We start from the raw sequence: 24,950 nt of genomic DNA, 5'->3' as shown, positions 1-24,950 counted from the left end.
TTAGGCCAGTAGTTCTCAAACTTGAGCATACATCAGAATCCCCTTGAAGGCTTGTTAAAACATATTGCTGGGCTCTACACCCCAGGGTTTCTGTTTCAGTAGGTCTAGGCTGGGGCCTGAGAAGTTGCATTTCCAAGTTTCCAGGAGATGTTGATGCACTGGGTCCCAGTACCACACATTGAGAACCAGCCGCTTAGGCTAATTTATATTACTAATAGACAACTAAGAAAGTCCATGACATGACTTAATTATTTTAGATAATCTTTATTTATTTAAAGAATCCAGACCGAAAAACTTAGGTAGAAATGTTAAAAACTGTCCCTTTTAAATAACCAGCAGTCCTGACCTGAAATATCCTCCCTCCCTGTCACAAATGAACTGCTTTTTTAGGTTCTTCAAGACTTAATTAAAACTTTACCTAGCTAATCCTCAAGAAAAATTAATGAGCTCTCTTCTGTGCTCAATCAGTACCTCTTTTATTATAGCACTTTATCAAACTTGTACATTGCCTGTTTGTACGTTTATTTCCTCTCTTAGGCTGTGCGTTCCTTGAAGGCAAGGTCCATCTTTTCATCTGTGTCCTGTGACTAGTACACAGCAAATGTTATGGCTGAATGAAAACTGGAACTGACTAGATGATCTCTGAGGATGCTGGCCATTCTAATATTCTACGAGTGTAGAAAACTTGAATAGGTTTTCCCTATGAACATATATATAACCCAATGACAGGGTGTAATATTTCAAAATACCACAAGAGAGTCAACTGTTTCCTAAAATTTGAGTGACTGAACACTGAATTTCTTGCTCTCATGACTTGCAAGGCATTGATGGGAATTATAATCGGTATGGCTCATTCAAGAGGCACCCCAAACTCAGAAAAACTACTCTTCTGTTTTGTTTGTATATGGGTTTTTTTGGTGTGTGTGTGCTCATCTCTCCTTTTAGTCTAAGTCCTGTTTATCCTACAAACTTGAAACAAGCGTTATCTCCTCTGAGAGACCTTTTTATGATTCATTATGTGGGGAGTAAAGTGGCTCTCTTTTCAGTTACCACAACATCCCTGTTTATTTATCTCACTATACTACTCCTAATTCACTCCTAGTTTACAATCCAGGTCTTGCTTATCACTGCTCCCCAAAGTCCAGCATACAGTTATTGAAAAGCTTTTTCTTGACTCAATGAGGCTTACTTCCCTATTTCCATAGCATTATTAATCTCCCAGGTTAAACATGTTATGCTCTCACTCTTTTTCCCAGGTCGGCTTACAATTCATTCTCCACTTAACAAGGAAGTTCAGCATGAAACAGAACTGGGAAGAGAGAGAATCTGGAACCTGACTTTGGTAGGACTTCTAATGGCTCCAAATCCACCTTTTTATGCATGAAATATTATATTTAGGTTTGAATAGTTTATACCTTGCTTCTCTAATCACTCTACCCAAAAGTGATCATATCATTCTTTGATATGAAAAAACCACAATAATGTTAATATTTGCATCCCAAGTTCTTTTTCAAAATATGCAGCATTTGGAAATATCCAAGTTTTCTTTCTGTTGGGACAGTAGGTGCAGTACAAAGATAAACAGGCTCTGGAGATGAGATAAATCTGGGTTTAAATCTCAGCTCAGCATCTCCCTAACTGTGTGACTTGAGCAAATCCTTTAACCTAGGCTTCAGTTTCCTCATACACAAAATAGAGATAATAATGCTAGTCTCCAATGGCTGTTGTTTAAGTGTCTGGCATAAGCAGACAAACAAAAGCTATGATTGCCATCATTTCAATTCCTGTTATTTAAGTCCTCCTCCAAATATATACCAAGAACATTTACATGGTTAGAGCAAAGAAAATGGGCTAAATATTCTAAAATTTCACTGACATCATAAATAAGGTCCTAAAACATTGTATTTCAGATAAACTTTAAAGGACATTATAAATCAGAATATTTCAGAGATAGATCTGGCTTTACCTCTGGGAACTACTCAGCAGATTTTCAAGAACACAGTACTTGATAGTGTTTGCCGAAGTGGTAAGATTAATGGGGAAAGTACTTTCTAAAAATGAACAATGATTGAAAATTTAAATGTGCTATCTTTTAAAATTTATTTTTATTTATTTATTTTTGAGATGGAGTCTCACTCTGTCGCCCAGGCTGGAATGCAGTGGCACAATCTCAGCTCACTGCCACCTCCGCCTCCCAGGTTCAAGCAATTCTCATGACTCCCAAGTAGCTGGGATTACAGGCGTGCACCACCAGGCCTGGTGAGTTTTTGTAGAGATGAGGTTTTACCATGTTGGCCAGGCTGCTCTCAAACTTCTGACCTCAGGTGATCCACCCACCTTGGCCTCCCAAAGTGCTGGGATTACAGGCATAAGCCACCACTCCCAGCCTATCTTTTTTCATTTTACTAGTAAATAAAATTCTAGATATTATTTTACTAGCAGAAAATGAAAGGTTAAAAGACTATATACTTGATTATATGTTTTCATTCCTATTATTTTAATAGTAATATATTCTGAGAAAATGCTAGAAATTATTAACTTACTCTCCAAAAAATGCAGAAAAAATTACATTCAATTCTATCAAAACCAGAAGAATGCTAATATGGAAATCATTTATACCATTCTTTCTATAAGGAAAACGTACTCCAAGTTATAATCAACAAAGCACATTTGGAACATAATCTGTTTCTAAATTGAGAACTGCCCGAATTGGGGATGACAATCCAATCCACCATATTGTTACCAATAAATTGTGGGGGAAAGAAAGAGAGATCAGACTGTTATTGTATCTATGTAGAAAGAGGAAGACATAAGAAACCCCATTTTGTTCTGTACTAAGAAAAATTCTTCTGCCTTGAGATGCTGTTAATCTGTAACCCCAGCCCCAATATCATATTGACAATTTTCTCTTAGAATCTGAGCCTATTTCTTAGACCCATCTCTATTAGATATCACTTCACAGCTCACCTAATGGTTCTAGAGTTTATTTCAAAAGGTACACACAACTTGTTCTGAAATAGTTAGTAGAGAAATTAAATAATATCAGTACTTCGCATTAACTTTTTGTCTAATTGTTCAAATTTGCTGCTCCAGTTATTAAAGTTATTAAGCAGTCATTAAAATTGCTTTCAATTTTAAATTCCCTTACAGCCTCAGAACACAGATAAATCTGATGATTATTATTTTTTTCATTTTACATGAACTGAATTGACTACTCTGACAGAAAACAGTGACTAATTGGCCCTTGGTATTATTGAAAGTACAGACATAAATAAAATATACTACCTTTGCCTTCAGGAGATCATAATCTACTAACAGGAAACAGACATAGATAAAAACACAATTATTAAATGCCAAAGTTAAGTATCTCAAGCATTTGCGTGAGAAAAGAACACAGTTTATTGGATCACAATAGAAGTGTAATGGCCCTTTGATTCATAAAAAGTACTGCACCTTTTCCCACTCTACCCAAGATAAATAACTAGAAGATATTCTTTATTACATGTATATTACTATAAATGTATACATTTAACTATGTATCTGAATCCAAGCAAAACAGTTTAAATTTAACTATATATTTAACTGCCGTTCATATATATATGGCTATATACTGAATATAAATGTATAAGTTCAACTATTTATTTTCATACAAACAGTATTTATAGGTCATCTCTGACCATAGAACAGACAAGACTGGAGATTAGCACTACACATGCCTTTGGTAGGACTGAGTCTGCAGACAGTAACTGCATCTCACACCAGAATTTGCTCAGCTACTAAACTCTTCCATCCTGCCCCCAGTCATTACTCCAAAGCTGTATCTTAATAACTTTAATTAAACAACTTACATGTAAAAATTGAAAGGCTAAGAATAATATTTCATATTTTAAAGAATTCTTTGATCAAGATGAAAATACAGTTTCCTTGTGAAGCATGTTCTCACCCATAAGTGGGAGTTGAACATTGAGAACACATGGACACAGGAGAGGGGAACAACACATACTAGGGCTGTTGGGGGGGTGGGGGGTGAGGGGAGGGAACTTAGAGGACAGGTCAATAGGTGCAGCAAACCACCATGGCACACGTATACCTATGTAACAAACCTGTACATTCTGCACATGTATGCCTTTTTTTTAAGAAGAAATAAAATAAAATAAAAAAGTTTCCTTCTTAATTTCTTTCAAATACACAAAAAAATCATATGTTGTTCACCATGCTATACATATATATAAATATATATAACTACAAATATAAAAAGAGACATGAAATATTTACTCTAAATTCATGATAGAACTAGAGATGGGATACAAAAAACAAAACTTTTTCTGTATTGTTTTATTTCACTTATTTTGTTAACAAAAAATATTTATGTAAATATGGCAATGTTAACTGTCAATTGTGAGTAATAGAATCTTTGATCGTTATATAACTGTATTTTTCTAAGTTTTTAAAAATTTCTCAAAATAAATTTAAAAAAAAGAATGCATTGACATGCTGTTATTCCTAGATATCTTACACCTATTTTGTAGAGAAAATCACCATTGATTTCTTTCTCACATGGAATACAGAAGCCCCCAAAGATGTTGTGGGTTCGTACTGAATATCAGCGAATTGGCTCAATGAGAACTGTGGTCCCTAATTCTATATGCTTACCTAGCACATACCATAAGGCCTTCCTTTCACAACTGTCCTGAGGTTACTAGGCTGAAGTGAGAGTACACTCTCATCAATCCCCAGCTCCCTCCCTAAGTATTCTGTAAGCTCCCTGTATCTAAACACTGGTACAACTCTGTTAGCTCTTAAAGTATGCATCACAGTGAGGGGGATGGGAGATAATTATTCTATTTAACACTACTATCTTATTTAGAAAACAAATTTCAAAATTTGTAAACCCCAAGCATACATTTTATAAAATAATTTTTAATTATTATTCTCCAAACAGACGGTGAAAACCACAGTCATCAAATTATGCTTTCCACTTGACTAAAACCAATTATCTGCTAAGGACTTCAACAGTCCTTAGCAGGAAACGGGAGAGAGATACAGCAAGGAGAACATAATGTTATAGACTTAGCAAACAATAAAAGAAAAAGGCATAAAAAGTGTGTTACTTTTTATTGTAAAGTGTTATTTTGGAAACAGCCATGTTTCCATGGCTGTTACTTGGAAAAAGCCATGAGTTCTGTGGCTATGTGTGGTTATATGGAAAGGTGAAGCATAAGGTTAAAAAGCAAAGTTGGGTATAGATGAAGCAGGAAACTGAACTTCACACCAAGGAGTCTGGACTCGGTTCTGTGATCAGTGAGAAGATACCTATAGATTGCCAAGAGAGGAGCACACAATCTGGTCTGTGTTATGGACGTTAACTGCAATGCTCACTCTCCCTACTTCTGTCTGCCCTGGGACTCTTAACAATTTGCTTGATTCCTAACTTCTCTTGCTCTGCACTTTGGTTTTTTGCTCTTCTGACCCACAGATTTACATGCTTTCATTTCTAGGGACTGTGAGCCCTGAGAGTTGATTGACTGGTTGTTCCTGCCTTGGGCTCATCTAGTCATTCCATCTTACCTCCTTGTTGCCCTGCCACTCCCAGTCCTGGCAAGAGAGAAAGCTCCACTGGGTTTTCTCTCTTTCTTCCTATTTGGGGGACTGCAGTGAGAGTAGTTTATTGTTTCTTTGGATAAGCATGACTCAAATTCATCATTAGTTGCAAGATTGTGTAACTTTTTTAGGTAATGTTTTTATCTGCTAAAATGAAACCAGCATGATTTCTAGCCCTCATTTCATACTTTCTAAACAATGACTTGAAATAGTTGATAATGAATTTCCCATCATGTATGCTGACTCTATAGCAAATCAAATCCAGAAAACAGTTTATGCTCCTAACTCCTCAAATTTTCTTTTCGCACTTTTTTTTCCCCTCGAATCATCCCCTTCTGACATTGGTGAACATCTGTTCTTCCAATTATATTCAACTTATGATTGTGATAATGTGGTCTACTAGAATATTATTTCCAACTCTTCATAATTTTAACATGTGCTAATATGAAGCAAAACATACTTTCAACATTTGATGTGTGGTTATAGCTTATGCCCTTTTTCTCAATGATTACATATTTTTCACGCCATTATTTTGCATGCCAGAAAATCAGTACCTTAGGACAATCTTGGACAGCAAATAATATATCTGTGCTGCCTATCCAAAGCCACTATAGCATACATTTGCAAACATAACCTCCAATGTGTACAACAGATGAGCGCAGAACTGTTCTAGCTGAATGGGGGGCTGGTCCAAGGCCCAGAGCTCTACTTAGCCTTCACAGAACTTTTGAGCTACTCAGATACAGAAAATCACGAACTTAAAAGGTGGAGACTGGCAAGCAATTCTAACTCTTTGTATATCCTTGTAGCATGACAGTTAATAACCTAGTAGGTTGTCAATAAGTCCTTGATGATAATGAGTTGCCCTTTCACCCTCTCCAGAAACCACAGCTTCCTATGGCCCTATGGTGGCCCTTTGGGCTAATGCCTCTAGATGGCACTATTCTCATTAGGTAGCAAAGAACCCAGACTCTAATTACTAAGCTATTAACTCAATAGTACACAAGCAGGCCAAGTAGAGATAAACATATTCAAAGTAAAGTTATAAATAATAAGATGTCAATTTAAAATAAGAATTAAAGCTGTTTCCTAAAAATTCAGACACATGACAGATATTTTCTACTGGTTTTCCTTATCAGTGTTTATTGGTGAACATCTAGGGCAGTGGTTCTGAAAATGTGGTCCCAGGACCAGCAGCACCAATATTACCTGGGAACTTGTTAGAAATGCAAATTCTCAGGTCCTACCCCAGATCTACTAAATCAACAACTCAGAGGTAGCCACCTGTGTTTTAACAAACCCTCCAGGTGATTTTGATGCATGCCAAAGTTTGAGAACACCTGATCAAGGGTGATCCTCTGAGTCTGTTTTCAACTTTCAAAGTTGCCATTCATGTTCTCTTCAAATGTTCGCTTCTGTCTTTAGTATGACTTAAGATAGCTCACTTGATCATGACCATATCCTTTTAATGTGATGTTGAATTCAGTTTGCTGGTATTCTGTTGAGAATTTTTGCATGTATGTCCCTCAAAGATATTGACCTATACTTTTCTTGTTTTGTCCTTATTCAGCTTTGGTGGTTTAATTTCTTTAACAGATACAGTCTACTCCGATTATCTATTTTTCCTTGTGTGAGTTTTGGGAGCTTGTATTTTTGAATAAATTGGTCCATTTTATCTAAATTAAGTTTATTGTCCTTTTATTATCTAAGAGATCAGCAGCAATGAATCTTCTTTTCTTTCTGAATACTTGTAATTCGCGTCTTCTCTTTCTCCCCCCTTGGTTAGCCTGGCTACAGGTTTATTAATTTTATTAGTCTTTTAAATAACTAGCTTTTGGTTTGTTGATTTTTTTCCAATAATTTCTTGTTTTCAACTTCATTGATTTGTGTTCCCATTTTTATCATCTTTTCTTCTCTTTGCTTTAGGCTTAAATTGTTCTTTCTCTAGTGTCCTAACGCAGAAACTTAGGTAATTGACTTTAGATCTTCCTTCTTTTCTAATATATGCAGTCAATGCTATAAATTTCCTTCTAAGCACTAGTTTTGCTATATCCTACAAATTTTTATAAGTTGTATTTCCACTTTTATTTTGTTCAAAGTATTTTTATGTTACTCTTGAGACTTCACTGACCCATGTGTTATTTAAAAGTGTGTTGTTTAACTTCTAAATATATTGGGATTTCATAGCTATGTTTCTGTTGTTGATTTCTAGTTTAATTCCACTGTGGTCTAAGAGCATACCTTGTATAATTTATACTCTTTTAAGTTTGTTAAGGTATGTTTTATGGCCCAGAATGTAGTCTATCTTGGTGAATGCTCCATGTGCGCTTGAGAAGAGTACGTTGTTAGATGAAGTAGTCTATAAATGTCAATTAAATAAAGTTGACTGAAGGTGCAATTCAGTTCAACTATATCTTTACTGCCTTTCTGTTTGCTGGATCTATTAATTACAGAAAAAGGACTGCTGATGTTTCCACTTATAATAGTGCAGTCTATCAGTTTTGCCTCCTGCATTCTGACCTTTGTTGTTAGGTACATATTTGTTAAGGATTGTTATGTTTCCTTGAAGAACTGGTGCTATTATCATTATGTAATGCTCCTCTTTATCCCTGACATTTTCCTTTCTCTGAAGCCTGCTTTGTCTAAAATTAAAATAGCTACTCCAGCTTTCTTTTGACTAGTGCTACCATGGTATATCTCTGTATATCCCTTTACTTGCAACATATCTGTGTCTTTATATTTAAAGTTTTTGTTTGTTTGTTTTAAAATGTTTATTTGTTTGTTTTAAAGACAAGGTCTCACTCTGTCACCCAGACTGGAGTGCAGTGGCATGATCTCGGCTCACTGCAGCCTCAACCTCCCGAGTTCAAGTGATCTGCCCACCTCAGCCTCCTGAGTAGGCTGAACCACAGGTGCATGCCAGCACGCCTGACTAATTTTTGTATTTTTCTGTAGAGATGGAGTTTCACCGTGTTGCCCAGGCTGGTCTCAAACTCCTGGGCTCAAGCAATCTGTTGACCTTGTCCTCCCAAAGTGCTGGAATTATGGGCATGTATAACTGTGCCTGGTCCTAAAGTGGTTTCTTGTAGACAACATATAGTTGGATCTCCACCTACCACTCCAACAATCTGTGTATTTTAATTGGTATATTTAGACCATTCACATTTAAAGTGATTACTGAGGCTGGGCGTGGTGGCTCATGCCTGTAATCCCAGCATTTTAGAAGGCCAGGACAGGTAGATCACTTGAGCCCAGGAGTTCAAGACCAGCCCAGGCAACATGGCAAAACCCTGTCCCTATAAAAAAATACAAAAATTAGCCAGGCATGCTAGCACACACTTGTGGTCTCAGCTACTCAGGAGGCTGAGGTGGGATGATCACTTAAGCCTGGGAGTTTCAGGCTACAGTTAGTCTCGATGGCACCACTGCACTCCAGCCTGGGTGACAGAGTGAGACTGTGTCTCTAAATAAATAAATAAAGTGATTACTGATATAGTTGAATTAATAGCTATCATATTTATAAATGTTTCTTCTTTGTTATACTTGTTCTTTCTTTTTAAAATCCTACTCTCTATTCCTAGCTTTAATTGAGCATTTTAAATGATCTAACATTCTCTCTTCTTCTCATAATAATTATATTTATTAAAAAATTTTTTTTTTGGCTGGGCACAGTGGCTCATGCCTGTAATCCCAGCACTTTGGGAAGCTGAGGCAGGCAGATCGCTTGAGCCCAGGAGTTCCAAGACCAGCCTGGGCAATATGGTGAAACCCTGCATCTACTAAAAATCCAAAAATTAGCCAGGTGTAGTGGCACGCATCTGTAGTCCCAGCTACTTGGGAGGCTGAGGTGGGAGGATCACCTGAGCCTGGCAGGTTGAGGCTGCAGTGGGCCAAGATTGTATCAATGTACTCCAGCCTGGGTAGGCGAGAGAGTGAGACTCTGTCTCAAAAAAAAAAAAAAAAAAAAAACAAGTTAATCTGAAATAACACTATACCACCTTCACCTTTAGTCCAGGTATGTTACAACTGAGTATTCCCAATTCCTCTCTTCCATCCCTTATAACATGATTGACATTCATTTCATTTATCCATGTTGTAATTACCCAACATACTGTTACTTTTATTACTTTGAATAAACAGCTATCTACCAGATCCATTTGGAACAAGAAAAATAAACTTTTTAAACCTTTATTCCTTCTCCCATGCTCTTCTTTATACAGATTTGAGTTTCTAATCTCTATCGCTTTCCTTTCCCCTAAAGAACTTCTTTTAATATTTCTTGCATAGGATGTTTCCAGCAACTAATTTCCTCAGCTGCGGTTGGTCTGAAAAAGTCTTTATTTCTCCTTTACTTTTGAAGGATGATTTCACTAGATAGAGAAATCCAGGTAAGTGTTATTTTTCATTCAACACTAAATATTTCACTCCATTCTCCTCTTTGTTGAATGGTTTCTGACAAGAAGTTCCCTGTAATTCTCATCTTTGTTCTTCTACAGGTAAGGCACTTTTTCCTCTGCCTATTTTCAAGATTTTGTCTTTGGTTTTCTGCAACTTAAGTATGACATATGTAGGTGTAGAGCCTTAGTACTGACCCTGCTTAGAGTGCTCTGAGATTCCTAGACCTGTGTTTTGTCATCTGGCATTAAGTACTTCACCTCTTATCTTCTCCATTTTCTCTTTCTTCTTGATCTGGTATTCCAATTATGCATATGTTATACCTTTTGAAATTGTCCCACAACTCTTGGATGTGCTGTACTTTTATAAATTATTTTTTCTCTTTGCATTTCAGTTAGGAAAGTTTCTATTAACCTATTTTTCCAGCCCACTGATTCTTTCCTCAGCTGCATCTAGTCTGCTGGTGCGTCCATCAAAGGCATTTTTCATTTTTGTTATGGTGTTTTCCAATATTTCCTTTTGATTCTTTCTTAAGAGTTCCCTACTGTATGCTTGCATTACCCATCTGTTCTTGCATGCTACTTCTTCCATTAGAGTCCTCAACGTAGTAATCATGGTTACTTTAAATTCCCGATCTGATATTTCTAAAATTGGTAATAAGTATATATCTGACTCTGGTTCTGATGCTTGCTTTGTCTCTTCAGACTGTTTTTTTCTTGCCTTTTACAATGCCTAATTTTATTTTTTGCTTAAAGCTGGACATGATGTATTGAGTAATAGGAATGAGGTAAATAGACCTTTTATGTGAGGCTATATGTTAATGTGGCTAGAAGCTGGGCTATGCTTTTTTTGTTTGTTTTTTAAGATAGGGTCTCACTCTGTCACCCAGGCTGGAGTGCAGTGGCACTATCTCGGCTCACTGCAACCTCTGCCTCCCGGGTTCAAGCAATTCTCCTGCCTCAACCTCCCAAGTAGCTGGGAGTACAGGCTTGCACCACCATGCCCGGCTAATTTTTGTATTTTTAGTAGAGATGGGGTTTCATCATGTTGGCCAGGCTGGTCAAGCACTCCTGACCTCAAGCGATCTGCTCGCCTCAGCCTCCCAAAGTGCTGGGATTACAGGCATGAGCCACCATGCCTGGCCAAGGCTATGCTTAATGTTTTCTGTAGCTACAGGTATCAGAAACTTCAGTTTCCTCTAATGTTCTTGGTTTTTTTTCCTCCATTGCCTTTGGTTTTCCCTAAGAACTCCTTCTTAAATAGAGTTTGTGTCTTGTAGCTCCTATAGTTATAATGAATTATCATTAAGGTAGAGAGGCCTGTAGACATGTTGGTAAAAATGAGGAGGGAAGCATCCTATACTGTAATGATTAAACATCAGTCTTTCAGTGGGCCTGAATGCCTGTGCTGTGATCTTCAAAAGTTTTTGTCATCTTTTTTTCTCCTCCAGCATGTGAGACAGGAAGGCTAGGGGAAGACGGAGTTGGCTAACTGACCTTCCCCCAGGTTGGATAAAGCTCTGGAACTCTTTTTCCCTTGGAAAGTAAGCCATGTGATTGAGAATATTCTGGACATACTGCAAAATGCTTACTTCTCTTCCACTCCTAACAAAAAACCACAGGGGACATTTCTAAAATTTTCACAAAAGAATCTGATAAGGTTCCTAGAAGTAATACCTATGAAAGTGAAGAAGTCCCCCAAGAATAGGCTTGCAGAAGTTTGTTACTCTTAAAATAGTCTGTACTTTACCCCCAGCAATTCATCAAAATCACCATTTATGTATTCTACATAAATGGCACTAGTGTCTTCTGCTTCAGATAAGCTGATCTTCATTGTATTTCCTTGTCTCTCTAGATTTTAGGTGACAATTTGTCCTGTGACCTCAATTCTCTGAAAGGTCTAAGAAAAATGATTTTCAGTTTTGTTCAGCTTTTTTCTTTTCTTCTTTTCTTTCTTTTTTGAGACAGAGTCTCACTCTGTCACCTAGGCTGGAGTGCAGTGGCACAATCTTGGCTCACTGCAACCTCTGCCTCCCACGTTCAAGCAATTCTCATGTCTCAGTCTCCCAAGTAGCTGGGATTACAGGCAAGCACCACCACGCCTGGCTAATTTTTGTACTTTTAGTAGAGATGCAGTTTTGCCATGTTGGCCAAGCTGGTCTCAAATTCCTGGCCTCACGTGATCCGCCTGCCTTGGCCTCCCAAAGTGCTGGGATTACAGGCATCAGACACCACACTCAGCCTCAGCTTTTTTCTTATTGCGAGGAGAGAAGTGACAAATTCCAAGTTCTACATGTCAGAGCTGAAACTGGAAGTCCACTATTTATTTAAAAAAAAATTCTATGCTAAATATTTTCTTAATGTATAACATATGCCAAATACAAGTTTTGAACAGGTAATAAGCAAATAAGTGTTGAAAAAAAAAACCCTGAAAATCTAAATGTAACTATTTCACGAACATTTAAGATACACACTTCATCACGATATTGTCATAGGGGAAAAAGCACTAAAAATATGGTCCCTGGTGCTGCTATTCCTAGATGCTTACTTCAGCCTAGAAAATATCTGAGCTATTACACAAAGTATTATTCATTGAAAAATCTCATCTCTTAGTGCCAAGGTGCTAGCGTTTGTTAGGCTTTAGGTTGAAAATGTTTAAGCATAATTAAAACATTATGAAATTTTAGTATTTCTTTTCAACCTTTAACTTATAGGACACTGATTTTTTTATTTTCTTATTCAGTTTTCCATACTAAATTGTTTAATAAGCACATATAACTTTTTAATCTAAAAATACAATAAAGGAAGGTAATCCTTTTCAAAAATAAATAGAAAATTATACAACATACTCCCTGCAGCTAAACGGTCAGCTCTAAAATACAAGGTTAACAATTAGATAAAACTAGATAAATTGATACTGTTTATCTGATGTGCAACATTTACACAAATTAATAACAGATTAGTAAACTAATGTTTTTCAGAAAGTATTCAGAAGAGTTCACATATGCAACCATATTTATTGCCACCATATTCAAATTTTAAAATAGAAACAAAAAATTGTATCTGATATGAGGATCGGAGGCTGAGGTCAGAGAATACAATTAAAAATAAATATAATCAAAACTAGCCTTCCAAGAGTACAGGCTTTTGTATGTTCAACCTTGTACATCAATGTCTAAAAGAATCATGCATATATAATAACGAAGACTATAGATGTAAAATGTAACTTTACTGTAAAATATCTTTAAAGCTGAGAAGCTCAATAAGCACAAAAAGATGCTCATACCACCAGAGAGATGTACAAGAACCAGAAGCAAACTGGGCAATGAAGTCACAGCCACCTCGATCTCACCTCAAATTAACTAAAGGAAACCCCCTAGGACAAAACGCCCTTGAATGGAATGCCTATAGAGCATTCCACATGTTACACCTTTTGAAATTGTCCCTCAACTCTTGGATATGCTGTACTTTTATAAAGTTATGTTTATGTTTTATAAACTTATATTTAAGTTATTTTTTCTCTCATTTTTTATTTTTTGGAACAGTGAACATGCTAGAATTCTCACAGATTTAAAGGAGGTAGTTTGCATCTCCATGGTATTACTTCTTCCTTTAGAAGCCTTCCAGCATGGAGTCCTGGCTCTCTCTCCAGCTCTCAAAGTCCCTCTCAAACTGGCCCTGCTTAGCAGTAACATCCCTACTAAATCTTGCTCCCTTCTGTGCTACTCCTTCTGTCTGTTGTACCTCTGCACCCACCTTCATGCCCTAAATCCAAATCTTATTCAATTGTCAAAACCAGTTGTAATGGTCTGAATGCTTATATGGCCCCCAAATCCATAGGTGAAACCCTATGCCCAAATGCTATTAAGAGGTGGAGGGGGGTCTTTGGGAAGTAATTAGGATTAGATGGGGTCATGAGGGTAGAGCCCACTGGAGTCCCAAGAGAGCTTGCCTCCTCTGTCCACCATGAGAGGACAGCAAGAATGCCATCTGTGAATCGGGAAGTAGGTTTTTATCAGACATCGAATCTGCCAGTGCAGACTGGACTGGACGTCTGGTCTCAAGAAACTATGAGAAATCAATTTCCATTTTTAAAAGCTACTTAGTCTATGGTATTTTGCTATAGCAGCCCAGACTGACTAAGACACATGCCTACTCCACAACGTCTCTCCTAACCCACCCTGTGTTTTCTCCTTTGTTTACCCCTTAGGTGTCTATATGATTAGCAGGCCATGGTTTATCACTTAATTATCCTCTAAATATGAGAGAAAAAGCTTCTTTAAAGTAAAGAACATGGTTTATAAAAGGGGGTCCCAACCCCTGTCTGTGGCCTGTCAGGAACCTGGCCACACAGATGAAGTGTGTGATGGGCGAATGAGCATTACCGCCTGAGCTCTGCCTCCTGTCAGATCAGCAGCAGCATTAGATTCTCATAGGAGTACCCTATTGTGAACTGTGCATGCAAAATCCAGGTTGCACAACTGATAATCTGAGGTGGAACAGTTTCATCCCGAAACCATCCACCCCTCCCCAGTCTGTGGAAAAACTGTCTTCCACAAAACTGGTTCCCAGGTGCCAAAACGGTTGGGGACTGCTTTTTCCCTACCATTCCTGCTAGAACAACCCTGGAAAAATAATACATGATCAAAAAACACATAGTTGATTACTAACTGGTAAACAAAGAAGGCAAGTCATAGATTGTTTTATCTACCCATATTCTTATAGAAAATTACCTGAAGAGTAAAATGTCTCTAAAAATCCTAAGTTTACCGAAATATGGCACCATGGGCCTAATGCCACAAGCAGAGGTTTCCACTGGTGTAACTCTTAACCTTAGCAGGCTTGCTAGAAACATGACCCTCCACTCACTGTAAAACAAAGTGATATTAACAAGGACATACCCTCTGATGTTGTAAGAATCTTCTTGTCTTTGGGAGCCAACGCATGCCCAGCATGACTGATAGTCCAAACTGGAAAGCATCTGTTTGTCAAAGAGTATAAAGCCTTTGCAAATGGCACATAAAAGGCAGAAAAACCTGGGTTACCTAAGAAAAGAAACACAGACCTTAGATTAATCAAAGTAACAAACAGGCATAAGATGACACGCAGGCTAGAAAAGATGGGTCTGTTTCTTTTCACACTTTCCTCTGAATTCTTCAGAGTACCCAAGAGAGATTATCTTTAAACTTCCATTAAAACCACAGCAGTACCCCATTTAAACACCCTTCAGTGTCTTCCAGATAAAGTCATCTGGAAAAAGTCTAAAATCAGTAATACTGCATATAAGGCACTTCAAGATTTGGTCATGCTCAGTTAACAAGGTGCATGAAAACCAGAAAAATAAGCCAGCCAAAATAGTGTAAGAAGCATGCACAGGGAGAGCTTTAAGGAGTCTACTGTTTCCTTGTCACTTATCACTAGCACTTATAATTGTAAACAGGTGTACAGCTTGATCTTTTGGGGAAACAAACGTCTACAAGTACATGTAGATTTTTCTTATGTGTGTACAGAAGGTATTTTTGACATGAGTTTGCTATAAAGAAACAGAATAAATAAATGATCTTTTTAAAAACATTCAATCTGATAGATCTGTAGGGGTAAATTACAATGAAATGGGATTTTCATCTTGTAATCATCATCTATATAAAGTCTTCACAGCTACTAGTCCATTTCCATCAATATATATTTCTCTGATCAGTTTATCTATTTCTTCATGTTGTTAGGCTTTCTGGTCTCTACAATTACATGACATGGTTCTGGAGCACTGATGTAAATAACCACTGTCATCCTTGTCAAATTTCACTGATTTCTACTCCATTTTTATATCTTTCAGTTTGCTAGATAAGCAGTGTAGTAAAGTGGTTAAGAGCATAGATTCTGGAGCCAGACTACCTGGGTTGGAATCTTGGCTTTGCCACTTACCAACTGTGTGAGCTTTGGCCAAGCTATTTAACCTCCCTGTGCCTTGGTTTCCTCATCCACAAAATGTGTAATAATGGCACTACCTCATTTGAAGACTAGGTGAATCAATATATGTAAAGCATTGTAACACTGCCTGAAACATAGCAAGTATCACATAAATGTTAGGTATTCAAACTTGTACAACAACGTCTAGCTATAACGGTAATATACAATGGCCATAGCATCCATATTATTTTGCTTCTGTTGCATTCTGACCTAGTGACCCAAGTTCCAAATTCCTTTTTGTGATGGTGCTTTTGGCTTCTTTGCCAAATAGGATGAAAACTTCCTCAAATGCAGAAATATATTCTTTGGTCAGTTTATTGGCCACTGTATAGCTAAGGAAGAAAGAAGGGAGAAAGGGCATACCAGCACAGGGGCTATAACATCTATGGAAGCTGTGGGTGGCACTGTTTCATGTTTTATGCATTTAAATCTTCAGTAAGTTTAGAATATTTTTTAGTATAAAATACTAAGTAGCAATCCAACTTTTTTCCAAGTGACTGGCCAATTGTTCCAAGACCATTTATTATATAATCCATTCCTTCTGCATTGATTTGAAATATCTTCAGACCCAATACTACCTTTTTACATTCACTTGTTAATTCTGATACCAAATAATTCAGTTTATTTTTCCTTTTCTCCTCTGCCAGGACCATACTGTCTTAATTACTACATATTTTTTTTAAATGTTAACTGGTAGGGCAAATCCCTTCCCTTTATTTTTCTTTTTCTAAATTTTCTAGGCTGGTCTCATAAACTTTAGGGTTATTTTCACTAGTTTCAATTCCTAAAACTCTCTTTGGGATTGTGACTAAAATTTCATCTCATTAATATATTACTTTACAAAAATTTTATATTTTTATATTACTGAGTATAACCTTCTAGGAATATGTTATACCTTATATTCACATGTCTTACGTTGCTCATAGATTTCTTCATATGGCTAGAAAATAATAATAGCTAATATTTTTAGGTACTATAACTTACTACATGCCAGGCAGTGTTTAGGTGCTTTACATATATTATTTAATCATCATATGAGGTAGCGCTATCATTATTTCCATTTTATGGATGAGTAAACTGAGTACAGAGAGGTTAAATAACTTAGCCAACATCACATATATGGTAAATGCTAAATAAATATTTGATGGTTGAAAGTATATACAAAAGAAAATCATAATACTTTATTTTTAAAAAACATCAGTAATCCGGTGTAGGATCTTCTGCCTTCCTTGTTTTAGTTAGTCTTACAATATCTCTATAAAGTAGCTGGCATTTTCATTAGAAATAACGAATGGATAGCCACTTGCACAAAACTTGGCACATGGTAGGGGCTGAATAAATGGCAGCTATTAATACTACAGCTATTATAACAATTAAAAACTGGTGTAACATTAAGGAGACACCAAAGATAACCCCATGATTTAGATGTAAGTTACAATGACAGGATATACAAAAAACAGTGAGTACTAGATAATGGATACTTAATGCATGCGGGCATTAAAACCTAGATGATGGGTTGACAGGTGCAGCAAACCACCACGGCACAGTATACCTACATAACAAACCTGCACATTCTGCACACGTATCCCAGAACTTAACGTATTTTTTTTAAATGAGGAAGAATAAATAAACAAATAAAACAAAGTTTTCTCCCTATCTCTGGGATTAAGTCTGAGTTCTTAAGCCTTGTGATCCACAATTTTATCATCATCAAGTAAATGATGATACCAATTACTTACGTTCATTCATTCTATTCAGAATTACAGCTTCTTTTAGCCCTTAATTATTTATTGAGCACTTACTATATGAAAGTCACTATGTCAGGCAAAAGACAGATGAGGGCCTTTTTGGAATTTATGTACTAGCGGGAGAATATACAACACATAACTAAATAGGTGAGATAAAGACTGTGAGAACTCCTATAAAAGGAATAAATAGGGTCACATGATAGAGAAGGGAAGAGAGTAGAGTGAAAAAAAGTGAACTCCCATTCACAATTGCTTCAAAGAGAATAAAATACCTAGGAATCCAACTTACAAGGGACGTGAAGGACCTCTTCAAGGAGAACTATAAACGACTGCTCAATGAAATAAAAGAGGATACAAACAAATGGAAGAACATTCCGTGCTCATGGGTAGAAGAATCAATATCGTGAAAATGGCCATACTGCCCAAGGTAATTTATAGATTCAGTGTCATCCCCATCAAGCTACCAATGACTTTCTTCCCAGATTTGGAAAAAACTACTTTACAGTTCATATGGAACCAAAAAAGAGCCCGCATTGCCAAGTCAATCCTAAGCCAAAAGAACAAAGCTGGAGGCATCACACTACCTGACTTCAAACTATACTACAAGGCTATAGTAACCAAAACAGCATGGTACTGGTACCAACACAGAGATATAGATCAATGGAACAGAACAGAGCCCTTAACGCCGCATATCTACAACTATCTGATCTTTGACAAACCTGAGAAAAACAAGCAATGGGGAAAGGATTCCCTATTTAATAAATGGTGCTGGGAAAACTGGCTAGCCATATGTAGAAAGCTGAAACTGGATCCCTTCCTTACACCTTATACAAAAATTAATTCAAGATGGATTAAAGACTTAAATGTTAGACCAAAAACCATAAAAACCCTAGAAGAAAACCTAGGCAATACCATTCAGGACATAGGCATGGGCAAGGACTTCATGTCTAAAACACCAAAAGCAATGGCAACAAAAGCCAAAATTGACAAATGGGATCTAATTTAACTAAAGAGCTTCCGCACAGCAAAAGAAACTACCACCAGAGTGAACAGACAACCTACAAAATGGGAGAAAATTTTCGCAACCTACTCATCTGACAAAGGGCTAATATCCAGAATCTACAATGAACTCAAACAAATTTACAAGAAAAAAACAACCCCATCAAAAAGTGGGCAAAGGATATGAACAGACACTTCTCAAAAGAAGACATTTATGCAGCCAAAAGACACATGAAAAAATGCTCATCATCACTGGCCATCAGAGAAATGCGAATCAAAACCACAATGAGATACCATCTCACAGCAGTTAGAATGGCAATCATTAAAAAGTCAGGAAACAACAGGTGCTAGAGAGGATGTGGAGAAATAGGAACACTTTTACACTGTTGGTGGGACTGTAAACTAGCTCAACCATTGTGGAAATCAGTGTGGCGATTCCTCAGGGATCTAGAACTAGAAATACCATTTGACCCAGCCATCCCATTACTGGGTATATACCCAAAGGACTATAAATCATGCTGCTATAAAGACACATGCACACGTATGTTGATTGCGGCACTATTCACAATAGCAAAGACTTGGAACCAACCCAAATGTCCAACAATGATAGACTGGATTAAGAAAATGTGGCACACATACACCATGGAATACTATGCAGCCATAAAAAAGGATGAGTTCATGTCCTTTGTAGGGACATGGATGAAATTGGAAATCATCATTCTCGTAAACTATCGCAAGGACAAAAAACCAAACACCGCATGTTCTCACTCATAGATGGGAATTGAACAATAAGAACACATAGACACAGGAAGGGGAACATCACACTCTGGGGACTGTTGTGGGGTGGGGGGAGGGGGGAGGGATAGCATTAGGAGATATACCTAATGCTAGATGACGAGTTACTGGGTGCAGCACACCAGCATGGCACATATATACGTATGTGACTAACCTGCACATTGTGCACATGTACCCTAAAACTTAAAGTATAATAAAAAAAAAAGAAAGAAAAAAGGTCTGAGGAGGTGACATTTAGCTAAGACCCCAAAATTGCAAGAAGGGAAGAGAATAAATACTAACGAGGGAGAAGGCCCTCGAGAAATAAAGATCTTAGCTCTTGAAGAGCTAATTCAAAGGCCCTCGAGAAATAAAGATCTTAGCTCTTGAAGAAATGGAAGACAGTCCATAATCCTTGGTTCCTCCCTTTGCATCTAATCTATCAGTGTGGCTAAAGCATAATGAGAGATATCAAATCTTGTATGAGATCAGGTTGAAGAAGAAGAGAAATACAATTATGTGATACCTTTGGGCCATGATAAGTAATTTGGCTTTTAATCTAAGTAACATTAAAAGAGATTGAGCAGGGTTAAGGCATAATCAGATTTAAATTTAAAAAAAAATTTTCTATCTTAAAAGAGTAATTAGGAAAAATACAAAAATTTTCACAGCAATACATTTAGCAACTCAGATAAAATAGACAAACTTCTAGAAAGAAACTATCAAAGTTCACTCAAGAAGAAACAGATAACCTAAAAAGCCCTAAATTGATTGGATTAGTTGGAATTTAAGTTAAAAATCTTCCCACAGAGAAAATCCAGGCCCACGCAGCTTTGCTGGTGACTTCTATCAAACATTTAAGGAAGAAAAATGCCCAATGTATAAAAACTCTTTCAGAAAACAGAAGAGAAATGTATTAGTCTGTTTTCATGCTGCTGATAAAGACATACCCGAAACTGGGCAACTCACACACAAAAAAGAGGTTTCATGGACTCACAATTCCACATGGCTGAGGATGCCTCACAATCATGGTGGAAGGCAATGAGTAGCAAGTTACGTCTTATATGGATGGCAGCAGGCAAAAAGAAAGAGAGTGTGTGCAGGGGAACTCCTCTTTATAAAACCCATCAGATCTCATAAGACTTATTCACTATCACAAGAACAGCATGAGAAAGACCTGCCCCCATGACTCAATTACCTCCCACTGAGCCCCTCCCACAACACATGGAAATTGTGGGAGTTACAATTCAAGAAGAGATTTGGGTGGGGACACAGCCAAACCATATCAAGAAAGAAATATATTCTAACTCATTCTATGAGGCCAGCATCACCCTCATACCAAAACCACATAAAGACACTGCAAAGAGAAAAAGAAAAGAGAAAACTACAGACCAGTATACCTTGTGAACAAAGATGGAAAAATTCTAAACAAAATTTTAGCAAACTGAGTCCATCAAAATGTTAAAAGCATAGTACATCATGACCAAGTGGGATTTATCACAGGAATGCTGGATTGGTTTAACATTAAAAAATTAACATCATCCACCACATTAACCAACCGTAAAAGAAAAACCATATGATCCTCGACAGATGCAGAAAAAAATGGAAGTTTTATCCTGTCAGAAATATACTTAATATTGTCACATGTATAATGTACCAAACTTAAAAGTTTAACTTCTTTAAAAGTAGCCATCACTTGCTATAGTTCTCTGTATCCAGTGGCACCAAGCAGCACTAGATTGGGTGCATGGCACTCACATACAATAAATCCTTTCAAACTGAACGCATAGCAAGTAACATAAAGGTCTAACTTATAACAGAGACAGAAGTGGAAAATGCAATGCAAAATGCTTAAATACCATTGCATACAGCACTTCATACTTCACCACTTAAACCTCCTTGATAAGAAACCACAAAGAAAATTAAAAGGCCTATACTTACGCAACTAAGCAAGACACACACACGGAGGGGTATGGGGGAGGTCCAGGTGTAAGGATGTTGGAAAACATTCCAATGCAGACATGCAAGTTAAATATTTAATCAAAAGTTTACGTCAAAATGTGTTATAAACACACACTTGAACATGCTCATAACAGTCAAATCAGTCAAACACCCATGCAATGTATAACAGAAGTTGTAGTGATCATCTCTAGGCCCTGGCTGCTAATAAACTCCAACTATACAACACTGCAAGTATAGACTTAAACCTTCCAGTTAATTTTGTAGGGAGAGGAACGAAAACTGCCACATATCAAGTTAATATGGCACAGTATCTATATAATAGGTTGCCATGTAGACAGACCTATTGGACTTATTCATGGAGCCTTATCTTCTAGATCTCCAACCACTGTGCTCACAGCACTCGATACTTCACATGATTCTGTTATCTCCATATGACCTCCTAAGAATTATGATTCAGTGTACTCTATGGTGAGTTCTCAATCAGATTCCCTTTGTTCATTTCACTAATTAAAGAAAGTCCAAGGACCATGTTACTTTACAGAAATCCAAGATCTAAGGTTCATCGGAAAAAATGAAACTAAATTAAAAGTTCTTCAATCTGTGGATTCTGATCAAAAAAGGAACACAGTAAAAATTCTTACAAATGCAAAAAAAAAAAAAAAGAAAATGATATTGCATCCATTAAACATGAGATTACAAAAAAGAAAAGAAAACTCACCATTATCATTACTAACTTAGAAGTGAAGAATTAATTTTGCTAGCTGCAAAAGCAATGTGATTTAAAATGAAATGTTATGTCAGCCTATCAGAGATGGACACAACATGGTGTCCAGTGGCTTCACAATCCTTGAAATACTGTTATCCTGATTATTCCCACAGTGTAAATAGATTAGCTCCCCCGAAACCTGCCACACACACACACACACAAAAAAAAAAAAAAAAAAAAGAAAATACAATTGTAAATCCCACAAACTAATGAGCAGGGCAAACATAAAAGAACACTAGGAAATGAAATGTGATCTGAAAATGTCAAAGCACTATAAACAATAAGACTATCAAACTACAAATGTTTTATGCTTCCCTTCATTCTCAGTGTCTTCACTGAATACTCCCTTTATCTCCTCACCATATCTGAAATCTGGCTCTCCCCTGTAATGGGCTCTCTTCCTTTCAATCCTCTTCAGCAGAGGCCTCAGTCACTCTTCTCTAACACCACATATAACTCAACGAGAGCAAAGACTTAATGCAACCCGGTATTTCTAGCACCTGGGATAAAAGAGTGAGGGAATAAATACTATCTCCAGGCGGGGAAGTGGGTGGGTTGTCTGTCCCACTTACTATTTCACCTCACTATTAGAACAACCTCTTCTTCTTTAAGACTCAAGCCGTCTATTTCCATCTATCAACTTTTTAGTCACTCACACATTCTCTGAAAGCCTTGACCCTTAAATGACAGTTTCACTTGTCATGTCATGTCAGGACATTTCAAAATCCAGTTGGACTGACTGAGCCAAAAACTTTGTCCCATAATTCATTATTATGATGAAATCCAAAGAACTTCACCTACATTAAACTTAAGCAATTCATTCCCATGATTACACCCTGGATCAGATATGCGTATCACAGTTCCCTGCAGGGCTTGTTAAAACACTGATTGCCCAACCCCCAGACTTTCTGGTTCAAAAGGTCAGGGATAGAGCCCAGGAATTGCATTTTTAAAGTTCTCAAGCAATACTTCTGATCCTGACACCAACTTTAAGAACCACAGGCCTAGATCTTTTCATGAGCTGGAAATGATTAGCATTCAAAACATGCTCTCAACTCTCAACAGAGAAAACAGCGGTCAGGAAGCAGGAGACTTCACTTCCCTCTGATACGCCTTTATACTTTTCCATTTTAGTAACCAATTTCACCTCCTTCTTTCTAGCCTTAGAAGGATACCCCTTCTCGAGTTCAAGATAATGTTTCTACTTATTTTCTCTATCCTATGCTATATGCTATTCCAAATCTCTGCTCCATCAAACTCTCCTTCACTACTGGAAAAGTACATGTATTTTTATGTTAATAGATGCTGAACAGACTGACTTCCAGAAACACTGTTACATCCTGGCAGAAGAATAGTTTATTCCCATTAGTAGTTAAAACAAAGAGAAATTCTGGATCAGGAACCTTAGTCCAGCTGAAAATGTAAGTATCATACTGAGAAGAGGCTGGAATAGGCATAACCAAACACTGAAACTCCCACCTCCTTCCCCTGTTCCTCTTTGAACATTAACAGATAGGTTTCCACTCTTCAAACAGGAGCCTGGAAGATTCCTCCCCAGGAAAACTAACAATAAAAGAAAGAGCTTCAGACACTGAAAGCTGGAAATCCCTCAATGAAATGCTGGGTCCCTACTCAATCACCTTAGGATGAGGCCCACCTAGGGTGACCAACTCCTCTGTTTTGCCCGAGACTGTCATGGTTTTAGTACTGAAAGTCTTATGTCCTAGAAAACCTCTCGGTCCTAGGCAAGCTAGGATGGCTAATCACCCTAGACACACCTCTGGATAAGCCCCAGCTCTGAGTGCAAAGCTTCCAATTTGTTTTTTGTCTTCCTCTTAAACACGAATGGATAGTCAAGGATTGCCAGACATTTGAGGAAAACTAAAGACTAATGCAAACAAAAAAAGGAACACAGTGAAAATTCTTACAAATGCAAAAACAAAAAAGAAAAGACAAGGAAATGATATTGCATCCATTAAACACGAGACTACAAAAAAGAAAAGAAAAACAAAGAGCTATTAGAATGAAATGAGCTTCTGGCTTAAAAGGGCCCACCAAAACCCACGTACATTGTATGAAAAAACACTCACACCAAGGTGCTTCACTGTAAAATTTCAGAATCTCAGAACAAAGAAAAGGTCTCCAAAATGTGGGTAGAGAATCTTCACATACAAAAGGCGAAAATCAGAAATGATACCAATACTTCTTATAAGTAGCTGAGTGTTGGAGAACAATGATTAATGCCCTCCATTAACGCCCTCCATTTTCCTCCTACAGAAAAATTATTTCCAACCTAGAGTCTAAGACACTTTCCAGCATGCTGTGTTACTTCTTTTGTACCTCTTCTAAGGAACCTACTAGAAGATATGCTCTACCGAAAACAAGAGAATAAACTAAGATAAAAATGTGGGATCTGAGAAACGAGGGATCCAAGCCAGGAGAAAGTGATAGAAGTCCCCAGGATGGCAACTGTGCAGCAGGCCTGGGGAGCAATCAGTCCAGACTGGAGCCAAAGGACAGAGCATTCTGAAAACTGACTGATGACTCAAATGCATTGAAAGGATTCTTTTCACTTCTAGAGAATAGTTCTAGGATAAATGAGTGATTAAAGCACAAAAAACTAAGCAAAAAAATAACAGAACATCAATAACAGAGGGAAAACAAACAAAAATATATAAGAAAGGAAATGCATGCATAATTCCCTATAGGCTTAGCTATGTATAATATAATATAATATAA

At 37.2% G+C, this 24,950-nt stretch overlaps 1 protein-coding gene across 3 annotated transcripts in view; it reads right to left on the bottom strand.

Moving 5' to 3' along the window:
* LDAH (lipid droplet associated hydrolase) overlaps positions 1–24,950 on the bottom strand; it is a 137,770-nt gene that overhangs the window by 88,183 nt on the left and 24,637 nt on the right. For all 3 annotated transcript variants that reach the window (XR_008500610.2, XR_008500609.2, XM_054475515.2), the window contains exon 3: positions 14,897–15,040. Coding sequence is in view for 1 of the 3 variants with exons in the window: in XM_054475515.2 (XP_054331490.1) it covers positions 14,897–15,040 (144 nt within the window). In the remaining 2 variants the exon portion in view is untranslated. The remainder of the gene's footprint in view (positions 1–14,896; positions 15,041–24,950) is intronic.

The sequence above is a fragment of the Pongo pygmaeus genome, chromosome 12 (genome assembly GCF_028885625.2).
Source record: "Pongo pygmaeus isolate AG05252 chromosome 12, NHGRI_mPonPyg2-v2.0_pri, whole genome shotgun sequence".
Lineage (NCBI taxonomy): Eukaryota > Metazoa > Chordata > Mammalia > Primates > Hominidae > Pongo > Pongo pygmaeus.
Note: the sequence above shows the minus strand (reverse complement) of the source record. Positions and strands in the feature narration are given on the sequence as shown.